This window comes from Panthera onca, chromosome A3 (genome assembly GCF_046562875.1).
Source record: "Panthera onca isolate mPanOnc1 chromosome A3, mPanOnc1 haplotype 2, whole genome shotgun sequence".
Taxonomy (NCBI): domain Eukaryota; kingdom Metazoa; phylum Chordata; class Mammalia; order Carnivora; family Felidae; genus Panthera; species Panthera onca.
In genome coordinates, this window is record NC_138341.1 from 124,018,004 (window position 1) to 124,038,170 (window position 20,167).

General features: G+C 49.4%; 1 protein-coding gene across 6 annotated transcripts in view; it reads left to right on the forward strand.

The window, feature by feature from the left end:
• HNF4A (hepatocyte nuclear factor 4 alpha) overlaps positions 1–14,563 on the forward strand; it is a 59,336-nt gene extending 44,773 nt beyond the window's left edge. For 3 of the 6 annotated variants that reach the window (XM_060618549.3, XM_060618561.3, XM_060618519.3), the window contains exons 6-10: positions 3,191–3,278; positions 4,413–4,568; positions 7,381–7,647; positions 10,127–10,279; positions 11,370–14,563. In XM_060618549.3, the coding sequence (XP_060474532.1) occupies positions 3,191–3,278; positions 4,413–4,568; positions 7,381–7,647; positions 10,127–10,279; positions 11,370–11,512 (807 nt within the window). In that variant the 3' untranslated portion in view covers positions 11,513–14,563. The remainder of the gene's footprint in view (positions 1–3,190; positions 3,279–4,412; positions 4,569–7,380; positions 7,648–10,126; positions 10,280–11,369) is intronic. The other 3 variants (XM_060618534.3, XM_060618542.3, XM_060618529.3) reach the window with 3 other exon arrangements.
• The last annotated feature ends 5,604 nt before the right edge of the window (positions 14,564–20,167 follow it).

The following is a 20,167-nucleotide window of genomic DNA, read 5'->3' on the forward strand; positions in this document are numbered from 1 at the left end:
TAACTCATTTAATCCATCCAACAGCCCTATGAGATAGGTACTATTATCATCCCCATCTTATAGGTGATGAAACTGGAGCACAGAGAGCTTAAGTGACCTGCTCAGGGTCACACAGCTAGCACCCAGCACAGCTGGGATTAGAACACTGTGCATGCAAGTGTGCTTTGGTGGGCAAGCTCCAAAGTCCAGGCTTCTAGCCACTGCACTCCTGCACGAGACAGGTCTCCTGGGGACATGTTGACAGGGCCCCAGAGCCAGGGATCAGGAGATTTGAGCTTGAGCCCTGGCTCTAAGACTGGTGCTTTGTGTAATCTTGGGCAAATTGCTTCCTCTCTCTGAGCCTCAGTTTTCTTATCTGTAAAGTGGGAATTATAATATCTGCTTCATAAAAAATTAAAGACATCACTATTTGAAATGATCATGTAACGGAGCACCTCCATTGTGCCCAGGCCGCAGCTGGCCTCCCTAAGTGTCACTTTCTTGTATCCCACCAAGATGGTTTCACTCAGCATTTTATTTCCCACGTACATTCTTTGGAATACCAGAAAGGTCCCAGGGAGGCACGGGTACATTTCTGAGGACAGGTGAGTTTCACAGATATTGCAAATGATGGCTCCTGACCAGGCACCCCCTAGGCCTCTGCAGACACTTTCTGGGAAAGGGTCGCTGGACTGGGTCACCTTCTCAGCTGGGAGGGAGGGAGCTCAGGGGCACCAGTGGACAGTGCCCCAGACCTCAGCTCCTGGTGCATTTGCTTCTCTAGTGTGCACATTTGCACAAAACATTGGCAATGTATGTTAGTCTATTAAAGTTTCTGAGAAGTGAACTTTGTGAACTGAACTTTGTGAAACTGAACTTTGTGCAACTGAACTTTGTGAAACCCAGGGCTTCTCAAACTCCCCTGACCCCAGACTCTCCTGGAGCACCTATTTGTATGCTAGGGTCGACACACTGTGGAAACACTGGTGTGGCTGGTCCTCACCTTCACACTGGGACCTGGATCAGATGCTGTGTCCCATAGATCCCTCCCCACTTTGGGAAGGATAACAGGCCAGGGATCTCGGCCGAGTTGTCCCTGCCTTTACCCCTGTTCCTTATGTGCTGGCCCTGGTCTCCTCTGCTGGAGAGTCTGTATTAATGTTTAATCCCTTATGCTCCTTCCCAGGGGCTCAGCAGGGCAATAAGATACCCCCAAGCTGAGCAATTGTTAACCTCAATTTCCCACCCAAACCTCCCTGGCTGGGGCTCAGAGCATTCTTAGAGAGCAGTGATGGGTGGCCAGCAACGCAGGACAATCATTAACATCCCCGCACCCCCTGCCTGCCCACCCCCAGAATAGCTGCCATGTCAGGAGGGCTCCCAGCTCCCCGTTCATGGTGTATAAGGAGCCCATCTTGCCCAAGATAGTTGGGGCACACGTGGGAGAGTTGGGGGACACTGTCCTCCAAAGGACACCCCAAATCTGTCAACATTGCTCCAGGAGCCACTTTCCAAGTTTGCTTCTTCATTTGTTTTGGGCACCAATCCATTGAAACCCAGGAGGCTGGGTAGCATTGAATACAGGGGCTAAGGTCTAGAGAGGGAAAGCGGTCTGCCCCAGGTCGCAGAGCAAGGCAGCCACAGGGCTGGGATCTGACTGCAGGTCTCTTGCCCCCTCGGTTTGAGAGTCACTGGGGTCGGTGGCGAAAGCCCTCCACAGCACCTCGAGAATGGGAGGTGCTTGATAATAAGCATCCTTGGCCTCCTTTGTCCTGGTCGTAGAACGTGGACTCACCTGTAGGCCTCTTTACCATTCTCCTCTTTTCTTGTCACCCTCATAAGGTGTGACCATGGGAGAATAGATGAAGAAGAGCTGGTGGCTGCCCAGGAGGGGCTGGATCTGGAAAGGAAGTTAACTAGTTTGCTCATTCATTCATTCATTCATTCATCCCTTCACCCATTCCTTCCTTTCTTCTTTCAAATAAATATTTATTGACGGTTTATTGTGTGCCAGCTGCCTTCCATGCCTTAGACAGTTTCGCCTCCTTAGAGATTTCTCTGCCCTCCCCACCCAGCGTAGCCCCTCTTGTCCCATATCTCTTTCTCACGTGACTCTCACCTCCCTCCATCTGTCTTGTCCTTCCTTCCTAAGAAGTGTCTGTCGCTTAGTAGGCACTCAACATTTGATAAATGAGAGAAGGAACAATCAAAACATTTTTGCGTCCTAGTTTAGCCTGCTAAAAAAGTCTCCAAAATTCCCCAGTCCAACCTTGCAGACAAGATCGTTGAGGTGACCAGCCTGTGACTATTTTCACCAGTTGCCATTTTTCCCATCCTCTGGGCCTGACATAAACACCAAAGCAGATGGTTCGGAAAGGACTGACAGTGTCCTCCTGGCCGGGCCCCTGCCTCGGACTTCAGTCTTCCAAAGCTGCTTTGTCTTCTCTGCAGGGAAGGAATATGTCAAGCCCATCCCCTGCCAAGGACCAGTGCTCACGCCTTTGCTTTGGGAACCAACACCCATGTCCAAATGCTTGGAACTCACTCTCAGAATCCTAGAATCTTACAATGTCAAGTGAGCAGGTACCCTGGAGATCTTCCAGAGTAGGGATTTCCCAAACACAATTGCACATCAGAATCACTGGGGAGCTTGTTAAATACAGATCCTTGGGCCCACTTTTACAGACTCAGAATCTCTGGGAGTAGAGCCTAAGAATCTGCATTTTACAAAATACTCTTCATAATCTTCCGTAGCTGGTCCACGGGTAGGAGTTCGGGACCTACGGTTTTAGATCTTCCTGCCTCATAGACCCTCTTGAGAGTCTGATGAAACTCTGCTGCAAAAACAAAAACAAAAACACCCAGAATGGTGTTAAGTTTCATCAGGCACAGAAACAAGGCCCAGAGGGAAGAGGCAGCTTGCCCAAGGCCACAGCAGTTCAAAGATAAAGTTAGCATCTGGCCTCCTAGCTCTGAGTGCATGTTCTTTTCCCTTCCAGGTTCCTGTTGAACCTTTTCCAGGTTTTCTCTGTTGTAGGAGGAAGGCGACAGCTTTCTGAAGCCCTTTTATTGTAGTTCAGGCAGGTAAAGGCAAGGGAAGCATTAAGCCAGCTTTCCCAGGGTCACTGAGTTGGCTAGGAGCAACTTTCCAGGGGGTGCAGACAGCTTTTCAGGAGTCCCACGGCCAGACACCATCCCTTTTCTCTTCCAGGTGGCCCTGCTCAGAGCCCACGCCGGTGAGCACCTGCTGCTTGGAGCCACCAAGCGATCCATGGTGTTCAAGGACGTTCTGCTTCTAGGTAAGCAGGCTGCCTGCCCCAGCCAGGGCTCTGCGGAGGGCATACCCAGTGTGGAATGCACCCGGGCACAGGAGACTTCCAAGGTGGCATGCAGGGGCAAGGGAGAAAGATCAAGAGTAGCCTCTTCCCAGGGCACCTGGGTGGCTCAGTCGGTTAAGCGTTTGACTCTTGATCTTGGCTCAGGTCATGATCTCAAGGTTTGTGAGATTGAGCCCCATGTCAAGCTCTGCACTGACAGTGTGGAGCCTTGCTTGGGATTCTCTCTCTTCCTCCCTTTCTGCCCCTCCCCTGCTTGCTTGCTCTCATTCTCTCTCTCTCTCAAAATAAATAAGCAAACATTAAAAAAAAAAAAAAAAAAAAATAGACTTTTCCCAGTGTTCCCATCTGGCTCCTCTACTCAGATGCAAGAAGTGTGGACACCAGGCAAGGAAGGCCTCCAAGGTTAAAGTTAGAGCGAAGTAGGGGTTATCCCTGGAATTGCCCTTGCACTCTGAGTGCTTTCTGGAGCAGGGGCAAGACGCAGCCAGGAATGGCACAAACCTTGGCCTATGTCACGTCTGCTCCCATGGCGTGTTTATTTATTATTTTAGATGCTCGTATAGATCACACTATGGGCCAGATCCTAGTCTTAACACTTTACAAACACTACTCCTTTAATACAATGACCCTAGGAGGTAGGCTCTGTTATTTATCCCCATTTTGCAGATGAAAAAAACTGAAGCACAGAAAGTAATTTATCCAAATATATATGGTTAGTTAGTGGTGGAACTGGATTTCAACCCCAGGCAGTCTAGTTCTAGAATCTGGGCCCTTAACCTTGATGTGTTGTTGCCTCCTAAGTGGCCCTCGAATGTCACTACTCTTACGGGTCATGTCAGAGAATGGAGCACGGGTGATGTGAAAGGCTCCTAGAAAGCCAGGCTCCAGGCCCAGTCCGATGACCTCAAGCAACTCATTCCTTTCATCTGGGCCTCCATTTCTTCATCTGTGAAATGGGCATGATAATCCCCATGGGGCCTTCTCCCATGGGCACCAGTTGCATTGCAGCCGCAAAGGACAGGGCCTACGCAAAGCTGGGGAGAAGGGTACACCCAAGGGGATGTCCTGATCCCCTTTCCTTCCCAACCCACCCAGGCAATGACTACATCGTCCCTCGGCACTGCCCGGAGCTGGCAGAGATGAGCCGGGTGTCCGTGCGCATCCTCGACGAGCTGGTGCTGCCCTTCCAGGAGCTGCAGATAGATGACAATGAGTATGCCTGCCTCAAAGCCATCATCTTCTTTGACCCAGGTACAGTCCGCCCCTCCCTCCCGCCCCCGATGCTCCAGACCCTCTGTCACACTTCTCCTGTGGTGTGCCCTACATTCACAGCCTCCCTCTGCAGGACAACAACTGGGAGAGGCTGTTTGCACTCGCTGTTTCCCAGACGAGGAAAACCAGGTTCAGAGAGCTGATGTGCCTTGACAAGGCACATGGGCTCCAGGGGCTTGGTTCTGTCCTTTTTCTCCTTTCCCTTCTGTCCCCTCCTCCCTTCCTCCTCTTCCTACCTCCTCCCTTCCTTCTTTTCTTTCCTTTCATCTTTTCTCTTTCCCTGAAACGTTTTTACCAAAATAATATCTGCACACATTTAAATTCAAACAGTCCCCCCACTCCACATTCCCTGCTAAAGCCTCCTTCCCAGGGGGCACCATTTCTGATTCTTTTAATTGTTTCTTCGGGCTCTAAATAAAATGCTAAGCCTTCTCCTTCTTGATGTAGCTGTTTCCGATCGCAGTTGCCCTCCTACACTCGTGGAGGATCTCACTGTTCCCTTTCGCCATTCCGTCTTCTCTCTCCCATCTCCTTCCTATATTTTCAGGGCTAGTTTGGTGTCTGCTGATTATCTTTACAATGTTGTTGGCTCTCCTCACCCCATCCCATCTGCTGACTTTCCACCTACATTTTTACAGAATGTCCTTATAGTTATGTCTTTGTGCAAAGCCCGATTTCATTTTACCATATCAAGATGCCTGGACTTCAAAGGCTTGCTTGCTAACTTACCTCCTTACATGTTAGAGGGGACCCACCATGTGCCCAGGCATTGCCCACTGCCCTTAGTGCTAGACCCCACCAACATGGAGATCACCTCCGGTAATAACGGTAACGAAGAGGAAGATGACCACAGTTTCTGGAATGCTCACTAAGGCACCATTCTAAAGACTTGATGTGGATTATGCCACTTCTTGCTTGCAACACAGTACCTCTGAGGTAGGAATTGTTATTATCTCCATTTTGCAGATAAGGAAACTGAGGCACAGGGAGATTGGCTAATTTGCCCAAGGTTACACAACCAGGAGATGGCAGAGCTTGGATTTGAACTTCAGACTATCTAGCACTCAAACCTATATTCTTACCTACTGCACACTCTTCCCCATTTCTTGAAGGGTAAGACTTCTGGTTCTAGTTTCCTTGAGCACCTGGCCCAGGCTTATCCTCTGCAGTGCTCAGCACAGAGCTGGACAGGTAGTAATTGCTCAATAAGATGGGATTATTGATGCTGAGTCAGGGTTAGCAACCTGGCTTGGAGGGGCAGGTGACCTAGTATAGGGCCTGGCATGTAGGTGATGCTCCATAAATGTTTGTTGACTGAATGAAGGAATGCACAAATATGGCTCAGTGGAGTGAGCCCTGGAATGGAAATGTGAGTGAAATTCTCTATCTGCAACTTACTTTTGCATTAAAGAGGTGATAAATGCATTACCTCCATAAAGGTTGAATTTAACTCTTGGACAACCATTTGAATCCCCTTCTAGGTTAAGGATCTAGAATTTATCCATTGATTTTTTTTCATTCATTCATCCTTCCATCCATCTACCCATCCCTTCATCGAGTTACCTATTCAACAAATATTGACCATGCATGGTACTAGGTAGTGGGTTTAAAATGACAAACAAGGGGCTCCTGGGTGGCTCAGTCAGTTAAGTGTCTGACTTCCGCTCAGGTCATGATCTCACCATTTGTGAGTTCAAGCCCCACATTGGGCTCTGTGCTGTCAATGCAGAGCCTGCTTCAGACCTCTGCTTCTCTTGTTCTCTGTCCATCCCCTGCCTTACACACACACTCTCTCTCTCTCTCTCTCTCTCTCTCTCTCAAAAATAAATAAGCATTTAAAAAATTTAAAACAACATTGGGGCGCCTGGGTGGCGCAGTCGGTTAAGCGTCCGACTTCAGCCAGGTCACGATCTCGCGGTCCGTGAGTTCGAGCCCCGCGTCAGGCTCTGGGCTGATGGCTCGGAGCCTGGAGCCTGTTTCCGATTCTGTGTCTCCCTCTCTCTCTGCCCCTCCCCCGTTCATGCTCTGTCTCTCTCTGTCCCAAAAATAAATAAAAAACATTGAAAAAAAAAAATTTAAAACAACAAACAAGACATGCCTGCCCACCCAGAGCTCATAGTCTGGTGGAAGAGACCGTTACATCCCATGTGGCCACTAGCGACAGAAAAGCCACAGAAATCTGGGATATGATGGACACTCATAAAGCAGGCTTGGGAGGGTGGAATGGAGAAGGCTTCCTGGAGGAGATGGAACCTAAGCTGAGACCCCAGGATGACACAGGCAAGGGAGCAGGGAAACAGGGAGACTCTCCTAAGGCAGCGGGAGCAGCATGAGCTGAGGTCTGGTCAGTGGGACCTCAATGCTGATCAGGAGCCCCAAGTCCCCATCATGGATCTACCAAAAGTTGGATGTATGACCTGGGCCAAGTCCTTTCCCTGCTCTCTGCCTCATTTCCCCATGTGTAATGAGGAGGTTGCTTGGTGCCCTCGTGGGTAAGTTCTTGAAGTCCTACTCCTCCCACCCCCCACCCCCATCTCCTGGTTCTGCATCTCAGGAAATGTGACAGAAATGCTTTTCTGCCTGCGTCCAGGAAGCTACAGATGTGCTAGTGTACCCAGGTTCCCGAGGATCCCAAATGCTGTCCTAGCACGGCTAAGGACTCCCTAGGTGACCTTGGGCCTCAAGAGCCGCTGTCAGGACCCCAGGAGCCAGGGGAGAGCTGGATCCTGGCTCCCCAGAGGCTCCGACTGGGCCCCCCTGCCCTCCCTCACCTGTGCCCTCCCCGTTGCAGACGCCAAGGGGCTGAGCGACCCGGGCAAGATCAAGCGGCTGCGCTCACAGGTACAGGTGAGCCTGGAGGACTACATCAACGACCGCCAGTACGACTCGCGTGGCCGCTTCGGCGAGCTGTTGCTACTGCTGCCCACCCTGCAGAGCATCACCTGGCAGATGATCGAGCAGATCCAGTTCATCAAGCTCTTCGGCATGGCCAAGATCGACAACCTGCTGCAGGAGATGCTGCTGGGAGGTCCGTGCCAGGCCCAGGAGGGGCTGAGAGGTGGGCGGGCCCCCTGGCAAAAGATAAGCTTCATACCTAGGCCCCACCTCTCAGCTCCGTCACCTCCTCCCTCTGTGGCCTTGGCCAGATCCCTTAACCTACCTAAGCCTCAGTTTCCTCATCAGAAAAATGGAACCAATGGTCCATTTATTCAGGCACTGGGAACCTAGTGTGTGCCAGTCACTGTTGTAAGTGCTGGAGATTCAGCAGAGATCAAGAGCTCTGCCCTTCTGGAGGTTGCGTGTGAGTACGTGTGTGTGTGTGTGTGCGCGCGTGTGTGCATAAGGGCTCATGGAAACTGACAATAACCAAAGGATAACTAGAGATTTTGAAATAAGCAGGTAATATGATAGAGTGTAACTGGAAAGGGGTCTATTTTGGTAGGTTGTCCAACAGAGACAAACTTCTCTGAAGTGGGACTTTTGAGCTAAAACCCGATGGATGAAAGGAAATAGAACATTTAAAAGCCAAAAGAAAAGCATTCCCGGCGGAAGTAACTCATGCAAAAGCCCTGAGGCAGGAGAGGTTCGTGTGTTCGAGAAAGAAGGATAAGGTCATGAGATGAAAACTGATATGGGCAGACACCAAATCGGCAACATGCGGTCTTGTAGGTCACAGTCAGAAATTTGGATTTCATTTTCATTGCAGAAGAGTGAACATCAGACTACTCTTTTTAGCAAACTACTCTGGTTGCTAGGTAGAAAGTAAATTCCAGGGGTGGCACAGTGGAGGCAGGAGACCCCTAACCATTACTTGTCTCCAGGCCGGAGTAGGACAGTGAAAGCTGGGACGAAGGCATGACTGGAAGAACGCACAGGATTTGCTGATTGACCCGATGTGGGAAGCGAGGGAAGGGAAGAAACAAAGATGAAACCCACGTGTTTGCTTTGAGTGACAGGGACGCTCATGGAATAACTTACTGAGATGAGGAAGCCAGGGGAAAAGCAGGTTGAGGCTGGGATGGTGGCAGCAGTGAGAGACGAGCCAAGAGACTGTTTAGACTTCAGCAAAGCTGGAGATGACTGTAGGTATCCAAGGGCAATTATCAGGAGGAAGTTGCATGTTTGATTGAGTCTGTTGCTCAAGCACAAGTGCAAAGCTCTGGAGGGAAGACAGCTTCGTGGTGCTCCAGCAGTTAGGGGCCATGGTGATAGATACTGAAAAGTGGGCATCAGGGAATTGACAGATTTAGCCGGGCTGAAGAGTTTTTGCAGTGATGGTACAAGACGAAGTGGGCTGGGAGGCTAGGAAGCAGGATCTGAGTGAGGGTACTTGAACTCAGGATTTTGGAAGTGATGTGGTTACTAGTGATGGCTTGGCCCAGGGCCACCTGGGCCTATATTTGGGACTGGATCGTTCTTTTTTGTGGGGGCTGTCGTGTACCCTGTTCGGCCACATCCCTGGCCCGCTACCCCTGAGATGCCAGTAGCACTCCTCAGCAGCACAGCCAAAAACATCTTCAGATATTATCAAATGTCCCCTGAGGGCCCCAGATCTCCCCCAGTTGAGAACTACTGTCAGATGATAACTCATTTCATTTTCACTTTGACCCTGTGAATTATGGATCGAGTGTCATCGAGATCCGGGTCAGGACGGGGGCGCCTGACCGACTCGGTCGGCAGAGCCTATGACTCTTGATCTTGGAGTTGTGATCTTGAGCCCCATGTTGGGTGTAGAGATCACTTAAAAATAAAATCTTTAAAAAAAAAAAAATAGGATCAAGATGGGGCTTGTGCTCTGTTGGGAGATAACAGGGCCCTGTAATCTCATCTGGTTGTAGAATGGGACAATAATGATAATGATATCCACCTTATAGGACTGTTATGAGGGTTAAATTATTTTAAACATGAAAAGTGCTGTGAAACAGTACCTGGCACATATTAGATGCTCAATAATTGATAGCTATCATGGAAACAGTATACTTTAGAGGTCTCTTGCAAGCCCTAAAATCCCACCATTGTCACACCAGTGACCACAGCCATTACCAAACCAACCTATACCTTATATGGTATTATAAGAGCAAAAGTATAGAAATAGGGAAGTACAGGGAACACTCAGGTGCTATAAGTAGGTTTGGCTGAAGCAGAGGCTATCGGGGGGACAAGGCTAAAGGTGAGTTGGCACCAAATTCTTGAAGGACTTGCATGCCAAGGAGATTTGAGGGCCATTGGTTAAATCTCTTATATTAATAGTCAATCAATACACTATTCATTATAATATTTTGATCTCACAGCTTCCTTACACGCTCCTTCTTTCTTTCAACTTCTGTTCTCTTGGTTTGTTGGGTCTTCTCAGTACCCTCATGAAACCTATGGATAGGAGTGGTAAGCCCCAGCTTACTAATCCAGAAATGGGTAGCCAACAAGCACTGTCAGTATTGAATGAACAGGTTTATTGGCCACACCTGAAGATGTACCTCAAGGACCATGGTCTTTATCTCAGACTCTCCATCCTGATTGAGTCCCCTCTTTACCTGCAGGGTCCTCCAGTGATGCACCTCATGCCCATCATCCCCTGCACCCTCACCTGATGCAGGAACACATGGGCACGAACGTCATTGTTGCCAACACAATGCCCTCTCACCTCAGCAATGGACAGATGTGTGAGTGGCCCCGACCCAGGGGGCAGGCAGGTGGGCAACTTGAGCTCTACCCAGCAAGGGATGGGGTTGGGGGCCCAAGGGGGGAGCCAGGAGAAGGATGGGTCTAGAAGATGGGAACTGGGATACAGCAGTTCTCTGTGCTCTGGGGTAAGGAGTGAGGAGTGAGACTGGCCTTTTTTTAAGGCTGTTTTTTTCAGTGAGGTCCTTTACTCAGCGAGGTAATTAATAGCCTTTATTGAATGAAGCTGTCCTTGGGATGAGGGATCCATTGGATGAATATGTCCGTTGGGGCAAGAATTCCATTAGGTGATGTTGCCCATCAGGTAAAATTGTTCTTTGAAGTAAGACTGCCCAGTAGGTAAGACTAGCCATCATACAATTGGATGAGACTACTCCTTGGGTGGGGATGTCCACTGGGGGCCATATATACATATATTTCATTCTGAGGTGAAATCTCAGAAGTGTGAGTTTGTCACTGGACAAAGTTCTTCAAAAAGTAAGATTATCATTGTGATGAGGAGGTCGTCCACTAAAATGAGATTGCATTTCATTGAGATTGTTCTTTGGGAAGGTTGTCCATTGAATAAAGTTGGCCAAGTGGGTCATGGCCAAAGTTAGCTTACAAATGTGTGATGCTGTGAGGCCAATTAGTTTCCATTATCCATCTACCTAAATATCAAAGAAATAGTACTTTTTGAGCCAGTTGGCCAGACCCTTGGGTCTCATCAATTGTTATCCCTTCTCTCCAAGAAAGGATATTACTGTCACATGTCCCATTGTCCTCAAACAAAGTCAGACTTGGGCCCTGGTCTGGGAGAAGCAGCCCAGATCTCCATGTTAAATGGTGGAGGAGATGGGTGTTGGTAGGACCTAGGCAAAAGGCTCTGACCACACCTGGCCCATCTGCAGCCTCCCAGACTAACCATACTTAGACTTTGTGACCTGGAACTCAGAAGGTTTGAATTTTACGAGACCTTAGAGATTATCTAGTTTAATTCTCTCATCTTATAGAAGAGGGAACTATGTCTCAGAGTGGGGGAAGAACCTACTCAGGAGTCTTCATTTATTCCCCAAATGGCTGGAATTCTCAGCAGCCCTGTCTGTCTCTCTGTCCTTCCAGCCACCCCTGAGACTCCACAGCCCTCACCACCAGGTGGCTCAGCGTCTGAGCCCTACAAGCTCCTGCCAGGAGCGATCGCCACGATTGTCAAGCCCCCCTCCGCCATCCCCCAGCCGACCATCACCAAGCAGGAAGTCATCTAGCAAGCCGCTGGGGGTCGGGGGCTCTGCCGGCCCCCCAGCCCCCTCAGAGAGCCCCGGTGGTCACTTGTTCACAGTGAAGGAAGCCGTGACAACAAGGCCAGTCTCAGGGCAGCAATGGAAAGGGCGAAGGGCCCAAGAACTTGGGCTGCGGGCCACATCCCATTGCTACCCTCCACCCCCTGCTCTGGATGATGGGGCTTTGACTTGGGGAGACCCCAGCTGGAAAATCCTCTGTTGCCTTGGACAACTCTTCTCTTGCCAAAGCCACTGCCTTCTCCTTCATCATACCTAACCCCAACTTCTTCACCCCCAAAGGACAACTCTCTGGAGATGACATGGGACCTTGCTTGGACATAGCTAGCTCCCTTTCCCCTCAGACTGGTACTTCTCTCCAAGTACTGTCCTAGTGCCCAGACACAAAACCCTTCAAGGCTGGGTCAGATCGGGGCCTCTGATCCCTCCCTGTCCTGCTGCCCCTGCCTGCAACGCTCCTCTCCACTTGCCACCGTCACCCACCTCAGCCATGCTAATTTCTCCACAGCCACCTCTCCAGAGGCTGAAGAAGACTTGCAGACAACCACCCGGTTATCCCAGGAGCATTTCTAAAGCCCTAGCTGGGCTAGGCACAGCGTAGGAGACTGTTGAGAAGGAAGACACCGTTCCACCTGTAACCCATGGCTCTTCCGTTCTTTGGGACTTGGGTGGGTACAGGGGTGATGCTCCCTACAGGCTGTCAACACCGAGAGGACAATCCAAGGTGGGCAACTGCAACGGGAACTTGGAGGGACTAGGGTGGTCAGAGAAAGCACCAAGAAAGGGGCAGACTGCATTAGGCCTTTAAGGAAGGGCTGGATTTCGGCTAGTGGAGCAGGTGAGACACAACATTCCAAAGTAGGGCAAACAGTCTGGGCGAGGACTCAGGTCAGAAGAAGGGCGTGGGGGGAAGGCAATGAAAAGACTGAGCTGTCTGGAGAAGCCTGGGGGCCTTGAACCCCAGACTGAGGCACTGAGACATGGGCTCCTCGGCCATGACTAGCCGGGAGGATGTGCGGCGGGTCGGGAGGGAGAGGGCAGGCCAGATGGGGGCTGGTGATGCATGTAATGCGGGTGAGAGGGAAGACACCTGGAGACGGCGGTGAAGATGGGTGGGTGCACGCAGCTCAGAAGGGTGTCAGGGAGGAATTGCCCCCCCAGGGCCCGTCTCAGACTCTGCCTCATTCCTGGTGCTGTGTTAAGTGCAGCACATGCATCATCTCTTTCATTGTTACCGAAGATGAAGTTGAGATCTAAGTGGTTAAGTGACTTTTCTGGAACCCCCAGTTCGTAAGTGGCTGAGTCAGGATTTGATCCTGTATCTTCCTGGATCAGAACAGGAGCTCTTGACCACGGTGACTAAAAGGGCCCTTCTGTCCTCACCGTGATCCAGTTTGAGGGGCTTCCTGCCCCTGTCGCCAGCCTCAGAAGCCAAAGTCTTATTCTTCCCAGGGGCCCCACCGATGCCCAGGACTAAGATTGGCTTGGAGCTACACTAATATCTAATCAGGGTCCAGCATCCTGTTTGCTGATGAAAAGGAGAAGTTATAATTGTTGGACTCCTTTTTCTCTCCTCACTCCCCAAGTCCAGGGCGGGTGTCAGGGGTCTGGCTCTTGGGAGATGGACCAATGTGGCCTGGCCATCTGGGAGCGGGATGGTTTGGGGGTGGTTCAAGGGAGGGATGAGAAGGCCTGGGTTTGAGCACATTTGAGAAACATTAAGCCCCAAGATGGAACAGTCAGCATGTCATGTGGAATTTTGGAGGCTTTGGGAAAATTCTGCAAAATGCCACTAAGCCAGTGGGAAGGAAAGAGATGGGTCCTGTGGCTGGCACTGTGCTTAGGTAGGAGAGTGAACAGTTAGACTGGCTACCTATCCCCACCCCAGGCTGACCCTTCTGAGTGGATGGGGGAGCAGGACTCCAGTGCCCCCAAATTCCACCACTGGTGATGGCTCCTTTTTGTGAAAGAGGCATGAGGGGTTCGAGGGCAACATGTCCAAGGGAAACCTCTACATCTCCAGTGGTCCCAGGAGCAGCCTACCCAAGCCACCAAGTCAAGTCCCTGGTGCCAGAGAGACTGCTCCCTACTCAGAGCTCTCAAGTCTTCCCCAGCCCCTCTCTCTCTGGGTCCCCAGAAATTCCAGCCAGGGAGCTCAGACTCATCTGGGACAAGGTGAGGAAGCTGGAACTATTCTGTCATTGCGGTCATTCACACTCTTTGCTCCTCTGCCCCCCAAAGTCGCTCGGGCCTCTGTCATAGGAGTGAATCGAGTTAAGAGTTTTCCACAGGATGGAGTTGGAGTAGCAGTGGCTTTTAATAGTAGCAAAATCTTCTGGGTCAGGGGTTCAGTCCTTAGCCCCAATTAACCCTGCCAGCAGGAGAAATCCATTCCATTTAGATAATTTTACTGTAATGTGGGAAGCACAAAACAAAGAGCAGTTTGCTTTTCTGATTCTGAGGACATGGCATTGAAAAATCCCTCTCTCTCACTCTCTCCTCTCTCTCTCTCTCTCTCTCTCTCTCTCTCTCTCTCTCTCCCCCCCCCCTTCTTCTCTCTCTGCCACTTGAGTTCTGGTCCTAAACAATGAAATCTGAAGGACTAAATAAACAAGGGTTGGGAGGGCAAGCATGGACCCTGAAGTTCCTTCCCTGAGACAGCCTCTTCTCCAGGCAGCTCTCAGAAGCTTCCAGAATCTGCATGACTCCCCGCAGAGTAGACAGAGGAGAGGGTGGGAAATGGATGCTCCTAGATTTTTGTGATGACCAAGCCAATTGCTTTTGCCAAATTGTTCTGTGATTTGCCCTGATCGGGATGAATTGTGAAATTCACATCAAGCAATACTGGAAGCGGGCTGCTTCCTGTGGGTGTGAATGCCACCAGCCCCTGTGCTGACACCTGAGCCCCTGTCACTCTGCCGCCCAATGGGGCAGAGAAGCAAAAAAACATTTCTTACTCTTGTGTGTTTTAACAAAAGTTTATAAAGCAAAATAAATGGCGCATATGTTTTCTAAGTCCTTGGACGGGTGTCCTTTCTACCTTTTCGGGTGTTAGAAATAAGGATGAGAATAGTCAGAGAGTTCTTTATGATATGCAAAATGTTTTTATATATATTAGTGCTTTTTTTTACATTATTGATTTTTAATCTCACATCAAGAGATAAGCAAGTTAGCATTATCAACAATAGCCAAACTATGGAGAGAGCCTAAATGTCCAACAACCAATGAATGGATAAAGAAGATGTGATATATATATATATATATATATATATATATATATATATATACACACACACACACACACACGTTATATGACATATATGTTATATATGTCATATAACATAACATATAACATATATGACATATACATATATGTCATTGCAAATGGTAAGATCTCATTACATATTCCATTAAATGGAATATTACTCAGCCATCAAAAAGAATGAAATCTTGCCATTTGCAATGACGTGGATGGAGCTAGAATGCATTATGCTAAGCAAAAGTAGTCAATCAGAGAAAGATAAATACCATATGATTTCACTCATATGTGGAATTTAAGAAACAGAACAGATGAACACATGGGAAGGAGGGAAGAGAAGGAAACAAACCACAAGAGTCTCTTAATAGAGAACATGGGTTGATGGAGGGAGGTGGGTGGGGGATGAGCTAGATTGGTGATGGGTACTAAGGAGGGCACTTGTTATGATGAGCCTTGGGTATTTTATGTAAGTGATGAATCACTGAATTCTACTCCTGAAACCAATATTGCACTGTCTGGTAACTAGAATTAAATAAAAGAAAAAAGAGGTAAGCAAGTTGGACATTATTATCCCCAACCCCCTTTATAGATGAGAAAACTGAGGCTCAGGGGAAGTGATTTCCCTTGAGAGGTAGAAGTAGGAATCTAACTCGGATGCCTTGATTCCAAGTGCTTACTGTGTGGGGAGAATGAAAGTCAAGCCTTCCTCTTGGAGAGGGGAGGGCTGAGTGGGGAGAGAGGGGAGGGCTGAGCGGGGAGAGAGGGGAGAGAGGGAAAGATCTGGAAGAATGGAAAGAGGGTCCAAGATGGAGCCCTAATCTGGGTCATTTCCAGGGACCTGGGCCTACTGCCAGCAACAGGGGATAAGAAGGCACGGGGAGATTTTGTAAAGTTGAGTTGTTTAAAAAAAGAATAAAGGTAAGGACACACTCAAGAATTTCTAGCCAGGTCTGTAGCCACCTTGGTCCTTCCCCTGATAAACCAGGCAGGTGGTCTCACACCTTGGCCACCACACACCACAACCTCATATGCAGTCGGGGGTGTGCTGGAGAGCCAATTGTTAGCTTCTCCTCCCAACTCCATGTTTGGCAATGTGACGTTTACACCACAAGAACTTCAAGAGCTACAAATCAAGGCTTTACCCCTGGAGGGTCAGTTGCTACACATCACCAGCACATCAGGGCATTCAGGGATGGGAGTAGAGCATGCGGGGTGGCTGGACTGTGGATGCCCAGGCATGGGAATGCTCGAGGATGAGGGTGGAACAGGGTGACCCCGTCAGCTTCCCAAAGAAGGGTGTCAACGGTTCTGGGCTGGGAGTCACAGATCAATGTAACATTGGTCAGGTCACCCCTCTTTTCTGAGACTCATCTGTCAAATGGGAATGACAGCTCCCTTCAGGAGTGTTGTCAGGATTAAATTGAATGAGACCATAGTAATTGTACGAGCTGCTGGGTATGAGGTGCCCACCCACCAGGGGTTCAGTGAGAACTCTGTACCCAGACCCTTTCTAACAACAAGCTAATCATTAAGTTCTCCAGCCTCAAGAGGACCCATTAGCTGCCTGCAGATCCATGGGGCCACTCCTGCCTTCCCCTGTCCCTTCCCTCCTCTCCTGAGCTCCAGGAAATGTTTTCCATAACGTTGTAACGGAAGCCTTGTCCATGCCGCTGCCAGCATGGAGTGGGGGTTGGAGGCCAGAGGAGAAGCTTCTGCGGTCCTAGAGTGTGCTTAATAAATCCATATCAAAACCATAAACCCTGGGCTGCCATAAATTCCTCTGGCCTTGGTTCCTCCACCTAATCAGCCCTTTGCCCCAGTTAATCACAAATCTCAGCGTGGGCGGCCAGAGCTTCACGTTTGATTTCCATTTCAGTTGCAAAACATCAGCTTGGGTGACAAACAGAAAATCCCATAATCTCCAGTATAGAGTTCCTGAAACCAAGATTCGGAGAGGCCAAGGAACTTGTCCTAAGGCCTAAGGCACACAGCTAGTGAGCAGCTGAGACAGAACTTGAATCCATGTGGCCTCACAGAGAGTTGGGAACTGGCCCCTCCTACAAAGGTTGCTTCCAAAGCCATGACACTAAAAGCTTTTTATCCCATTATTCCAAATGGCGCCCCATTGCTCAGAGTGGGGGTGAGAAGTGCAAGATGATAGGCTGCATGAGGATCCAAAGGGAGTTCCACGCTGTGTGAATGGCCCATCGTCCCAAATTGGTGGGGATGCCCTACTTCCTCTTTCACAGAACCCAGATCACCTTTGGTCTACATTTCTTGCATCAGGGTGTCTTATGTAAACGCCCAAGACGTGGTCTAAGGGACCAGAATCCCAGTATCCCAAGCAGCTATTTGATGATAGTGAAACTAAAACCCAAATCCTGAGTCCAAGGACAACATTTGACTTCTTCCTCTTTTCCAGGCTTTGCTGGACATAATTTAATCCTCACAATAACCCCCTGAATTGAGCACTTTGTTATTCTTTTTCACAAATGAGGAAGGGACTTGCTCAAGGTCCATAACTGATATGACAGTGGAGATTCAAACTGCTAGTTGTCTGACTCCAGGGGCCACTGTGATGAAATCGAAGAGGACATTGATGACTCAGTCACTGCATGGTGGGCACAGAAATAGTCAATGGGCAAAGCCTTGTGCCAAAGCATCCTTGAACCAAGGGAGTGAGGGCGACAGGCAGTGAGATGGTAGTTTGAGGGAGGGATTGCTGTGGTCTGGGAAAGGGATGGTGTGCTCTTGTAGGAGAGAGATTCAGGGGCTAGGAAGGTGGAGAAAAGACAGAAGTGCATTCGAGATCGAGAAGAGAGAGCAGAACAATAAGTTGGGGCAAACAGCAGGAAGTGCACCCGTGGGTGGGAAGAAGGACAGGGACCCGTTTCCTAACCCCCAGTCACTGCACGTGCCACCTTGAGCTTCCCTGTACCCGAGTACCCCGTACATTCCCTCGCTGAATATTTGTATTTAAATCAATTGGTAAACATTCTCTTTACCCAGATCACTGACACAAGTGAGAAACCAGAACCACTTGCCATAAGTAGGAGGTGGCTGCAAAGGAAGAGTGAAAAGAAAGCAATTGTCCTAAAGTGCAACAGGAGAGGATTACCCAGGGGAAGCTCTGCTCGTTTTTCCTTCGAACAGGAAACGGACGAGTATTTAGGGAGATGTTGAAGTCATGTGCTGTCCAATGGAGACTTTCTCCAAAAAGGTTTCAGAAGGAAGTAAGACCTGTAAAGACACAGGCTTTGGGGACAGTGTCACTTAATGTTGTCATTATAACCCTAAAATCACTCAGCATGCCACTGTGTGATGCTATGTGGCTCATCCGTGCCAGGTGGTGGCGACCTCAAACCCTGGGCAACTGGAATTTCTTCTGCGGAAATGGGAAGCCACTGGAGATTGTGGCTCAGGGCAAGGCTGTGGCCAGATCTGTACTTTTTTAAATTGTTTATTTTTGAGAGAGTGGGGGAGGGGCAGAGAGAGAGGGACAGAGGATCTGAAGCGAAGCTGGCTCTGCGCTGACAGCAGAGAGCCCAATGCGGGGCTCGAGCCCACCAGCTGTGAGATCATGACCTGAGCCGAAGTCAGACGCTTAACTCACTGAGCCACCCAGGTGCCCCCAGATCTGTATTTTTAATTTTTTTTAATGTTTATTTTTATTTTTGACAGAGACAGAGACAGAGCATGAGCGGGGGAGGAGCAGAGAGAGAGGGAGACACAGAATCGGAAGCAGGCTCCAGGCTCTGAGCTGTCAGCACAGAGCCCGACACGGGGCTCGAACTCACAGACTGTGAGATCGTGACCTGAGCCGAAGTTGGACGCTCAACCGACTGAGCCACCCAGGTGCCCCAGATCTGTATTTTTAAAGGATCATTCTGGTAGCTTCATGGACTGGAAGACTGTAGGCGAGGAGACCTGTGAAAACACTCATAGGTGGGACCAGGTGACAGATGGTGGCAGCAGAGATGGAGGGGAGGGAACCAATCCAAAAACTGCATGTCCACTCCTTCACTCACTCAACACACATTTCGTGGGTGCCTACTATGTGCTGTGCACAGGTGAGAGGACACAGTCCCCGACTCCGTGGGGTTAGCTTTCTAGGGGGAGCAGCAGACGGCGTTGGAGCGAATAAATAAACGAAGGTGATTTCAAATAGTCACATGTCAGACTGTGAAAAGACAGCTAAGTCCTTTCAAAGTAAAACAAGGTAGGGGTGTCTGGGTGGCTCAGTCATTTGGGTGTCCAACTCTTCAGCTTAGGTCGTGATCCCAGGGTTGTGGAAACGAGCCCCGTGTTGGGCTCCATGTGGAGCGTGGAACCTGCTTAAGATTCTCTCTCCTTATGCCCCTCTCCCCTGCTAGTGCTCTCTCTCTCTCTCTCTCTGAAATAAAATTTTTAAAAAAGTAAAACCAGGTAATGTGAAAGTATCAGTATAAAATAAAAATAACAAAACGGTAATTTGAAAGGACTGGGAATGAGATAACATCAGACTGGGGGGGTGAGGGAAGGCCTCCCTGAGAGGTGAATCTGCACCGAGGTCTGGAGGACTGTCTGTAGGACGCAGAGCTTGGGAGGGGTGGGGGGTAAGGGTGGGTAGCTACGGCAGGGATAAAAGTCCGGGTGGGAAGAAGCAGAGCATACTGGAGGATGAACAAAAAGGTCAGGGTGGCTGGAGAGGAGCAGGAGATGACATCTGAGAGGCGGGGGGCAGGACCAGGTGGGGCCTGCTAGGCCACGAGAAAGATTTTGGATTTTATCAAAATGGGAAGCTCTTAGAAGTTTGTTTTTTTTTTTTTTTTTAATTTTTTTTTAATGTTTATTTATTTTTGAGACAGAGAGAGACAGAGCATGAACGGGGGAGGGGCAGAGAGAGAGGGAGACACAGAACCGGAAGCAGGCTCCAGGCTCTGGGCCATCAGCCCAGAGCCCGACGTGGGGCTCAAACTCACGGACCGCGAGATCGTGACCTGAGCTGAAGTCGGACGCTTAACCGACTGAGCCACCCAGGCGCCCCTCTTAGAAGTTTTTTAATAGGAAGGTGATGCAATACGACTGTGTTCTTTTTTCTTTTTAAGCGTATTTATTTATTTATTTTGAGAGAGAGAGAGAGAGAGAGAATGAGCAGGGAGGGGCATAGAGAGAGGGAGAGAGAGAGAATCCCAAGCAGGCTCCACGCTGTCAGCACTGAGCCCAACCCAGGGCTCGATCTCACAGACAACAAGGTCATGACCTGAGCCGAAATCAAGTGTCGGACGCTTAACAGACTGAGCCACCCAGGCATCCTGACTGTGTTCTCAAAAGGCCACTCTCTGCTGTGTAAAAAAACAGACAATATGGAACAAGAGCGGAAG